Genomic DNA, 3,250 nt, shown 5'->3' with positions numbered 1-3,250 from the left:
AGATCAAAGTTTCTGTCCCCATTCAGATCATAATTTCAAAAAAAAAAAAGAACAAAAAATGCATTTGATTAGGAGGCACAAAGATGGAGGTTTCAGTCCCTACAAAGATCTCAAGTTTAAGGGAAAAAACCTTGGGCTAAGAAATCGCTCTGTACATCTCCATCGTAGTTCTTGCATGCCCAGACGTAACCTCCGTCACTCTTCATGGCATACGCAACCATATCATCTATCAAACGATGTTCATACCTGGATTTCATTAATTTTGTTAACAAGTTTGCCTGGTGAACTGTTTGTTTTAGAATGAGCTAATAACACATTGCACATCTCACCATATCCCTGCAGCTTCATACTTGGATCTCCAATTAGTTTCATAAACTTCTTGGAATATATCCTTGAATCTTAAAACAATTTGAAAAGGGTAATGTCAGGGCAGCATGACTAGATGTTTCAGTGAAACTCTTAACAAGAAAAAATAAAGGAAAATTCACACCTTCCATCGTATGTNCAAATGCAGGTTTTCATTTAGACCCAATTTCAAACAGGACAGAGAACAGCTGTCTTAATCTTTTCATCTGGCCAGTCACTAGAACCATCAACTGTTAGAGATATATATATATATATATATATATATTTTNTATATATATTGGGGGGGTCTTTACTCTTACAAAATGCTACTACTATACAGTCTAGAGTGTTATCTATGTATAAAGAGGCCTATAACACACACACACAAGAAAAAAAACTTCTACTCTCGGATTATTATAAAGAAGATCCTACTACCAAACTATCTATTTTTCACCATCAGGTAACAGAAATTAAAGAGAGGAGCATATTCTGCAGTAATGTTCTACCTATACAGATCTAAGGTCTCGTGTAGTATGCAAGCGCGATCTGCATGCAACAAGTAGTATATATACAGAATACATGATTAATCTAATACCTAGTCGGTCAATGACAGCTGAAAAAGAGCTGATAGCTTGAAACTGATAAACAACGAGGGAGAAGTCTCCTAGGATATGATTGAATGCTGAGACTGACTGGTTAATGACACCAAACTCGATCTTCCCGGAGAAATACATAGGGGCAACAACAGCAACTGGAAGAATCTGAATGAGGTAGCGGTATCCATCAGTGAAGAATTCTAGGTTTCTAGATGCTATCAGCAATTCCTGCGTGTGAAAAGAAAAAAAAAAAGAAAAGAATTGAACTCATTGTGCAATAATCTAAGGATGGAGAATCGGTGAGTGGGGGAGTAATATTACGGTTAAATTATCAAAAGCGCTAGTGAAACGCTGAAGCAGAAGCTGCATTTCATTCTGTTCGCCTCCGTAGAAAGCAATAGATTCAGCATTTTCCCTCACTCGTACAAGGCTGTAACGAAAGTCAGCCTCTTTCTTCTCCTGTAGAAAGTTGAGATTCACAAGTCCCTGAAATATCAAAATCAAAGCAAAGAGGGAATATTATGTGAACTGGGAACTCATAGATAGAAATGTAACAGCAGCAAAAGCGGAGGAAAAGCAAGTAGACCTTGCCCAGAAAGACGCTGATGGCTGTTCCTCCAAAGGAGTAGAGCAGGAGAACGAGGAAGAGAGGAGGATAAATGGTGAAGAGGATGTTGCTAAAAGAGATGAGGTCTATGGTGGCATTGACGAGCGTGAGAGAGAAAGACAAGGCAGTTCCAGTAAAAGAACTCAAATCGTCAACAAGGCGCTGATCTGGATTGTCAATGATAGACTGAGACTGGATCTTGTAGAAGGTTTGGTCTTTAAGATAGCGCTGCAGGTAATATTTGGTCATCCATGATCTCCATCGCAGTGATAACGTCTCTTTTGTAAAATCCCTCAGCACAAAGAACTGCGCAAAAAAAATCCAGAGGACAAGATGATGAATCGATGATAATGTCTTTTTTTTTTTTAAAAAGAAAAAGGATCTGTAATGTATCTTTCACGCGGAGGTAGGAAGGAGCGTGTGGGAAAGCTCACCGGAATTCCGCCGGCGAAGGCGCAGAGGTAATAGAACAGCTGCTTGGTGAATTGCTCTTGGTCTTTGTCTTTTGAACCAAAGAACAACACAAAGGAAACCAATTATTTAACAACGCACGCCGAGAGAGAGAGAGAGAGAGAGAGAGAGAGAAAGAGTTGAAGAAGAAGAGAAGTCATACTGGCGAGAGAATTGTAGAAATCACGGCCGAGGAAATTGAAGCCGACGCTAATGCCTGTGGTGGCTAGGGTTAGGGCGAAGACGGCGGCGAGACGAAGCCTGGCTTGGTCTTTGTCCTCGGAAAACCAATAAGGCGACGCGACTTTGTAGAACTTCTTCCAGAGAGTCTTCAACTTCGGTGATGCCCTATCCGACGACGGTTGCGGCAACAAAGAAGAGGAGGAGACGGTTCTGAAACGGGCAACGTTCTTCCGAGGAACGTTGCCGATCGATGATTTACGGCGGAGAAGAAGCTGAGGACAAGTGGTGAGAACGGGAGCGGTTGTTATCAACATCATCCGTCACATAGTCATCTATCTCTCTATCTGCACAGATATAGTTTGTGGTAACTTCAAGTTCAGGCAGCAGCAACAGGAATGAAGGACGATCCAAGGCACAAAGGCAGCTCAACCATTCATTTTGTTCACCACACACACACACCCTTCTTTCCTTATATGATAGATAGATCCATCAGATAAAATACCCCTCAAAGAGAGAGGGAAAACATCATTACAAGGCGAGAGTAAGCCCCATATCTGATGGTAACAGGAATTCAACCAAGAGAGAAAGAAAGATCTGTAAATTTTTTTACGATTGAATGAGGAGTGAGCTCTCGGCTTTGGGAAATTCTGATTTCTTTCCCTCTTTATTTCTCAGGCTTAGGCCATCATTAATGGGGAACTATTTTTTGGTGTTCTTAGATTAAATATATAGTGAAAATAATGGTAGATCAGTTGTTAAGATCATAGTTAAAAAAAATGGAAGAACTAATTATGGTGTTTTTAGAATAAAGATATAGTGAAATAATATTCATAAACATTTTACAAATTATAAAAACTTATAAAATAATATTTAAATTGCTTATTTATATAAAAGCAATTGTATACTTATAAATTAATATAATATTCTTAAACATATTACAATTATAAAAACTTATAAATTAACATTTAAATTGCATACTTATATAAAAGCAATTATATACTTATAAATTAATATAATATTCTTAAACATATTACAATTATAAAAACTTATAAATTAACATTTAAATTGC

The 3,250-nt window shown here is 38.1% G+C and overlaps 2 protein-coding genes across 2 annotated transcripts in view; both read right to left on the bottom strand.

Moving 5' to 3' along the window:
• The window catches only part of LOC104758913 (peroxisomal isocitrate dehydrogenase [NADP]), a gene marked incomplete at its 3' end in the record, with an annotated part of 6,350 nt that continues 3,230 nt past the window's right edge, over nt 131–3,250 (bottom strand). The window contains 2 exon segments of the mRNA XM_019236319.1: nt 131–246; nt 330–398. Coding sequence (XP_019091864.1) covers nt 131–246; nt 330–398 — 185 coding nt within the window.
• LOC104744199 (ABC transporter D family member 2, chloroplastic-like) lies at nt 837–2,845 on the bottom strand. Its single transcript, XM_019236317.1, has 5 exons — nt 2,162–2,845; nt 1,983–2,050; nt 1,528–1,854; nt 1,263–1,427; nt 837–1,169 (listed from the first exon to the last, which is right to left on the bottom strand). Exons 1-5 carry the CDS (start codon nt 2,496–2,498, stop codon nt 852–854), a joined length of 1,215 nt encoding a protein of 404 aa, XP_019091862.1. The 5' UTR covers nt 2,499–2,845; the 3' UTR covers nt 837–851.

Source organism: Camelina sativa, chromosome 14 (assembly GCF_000633955.1).
Source record: "Camelina sativa cultivar DH55 chromosome 14, Cs, whole genome shotgun sequence".
Classification (NCBI taxonomy): domain Eukaryota; kingdom Viridiplantae; phylum Streptophyta; class Magnoliopsida; order Brassicales; family Brassicaceae; genus Camelina; species Camelina sativa.
Note: the sequence above shows the minus strand (reverse complement) of the source record. Positions and strands in the feature narration are given on the sequence as shown.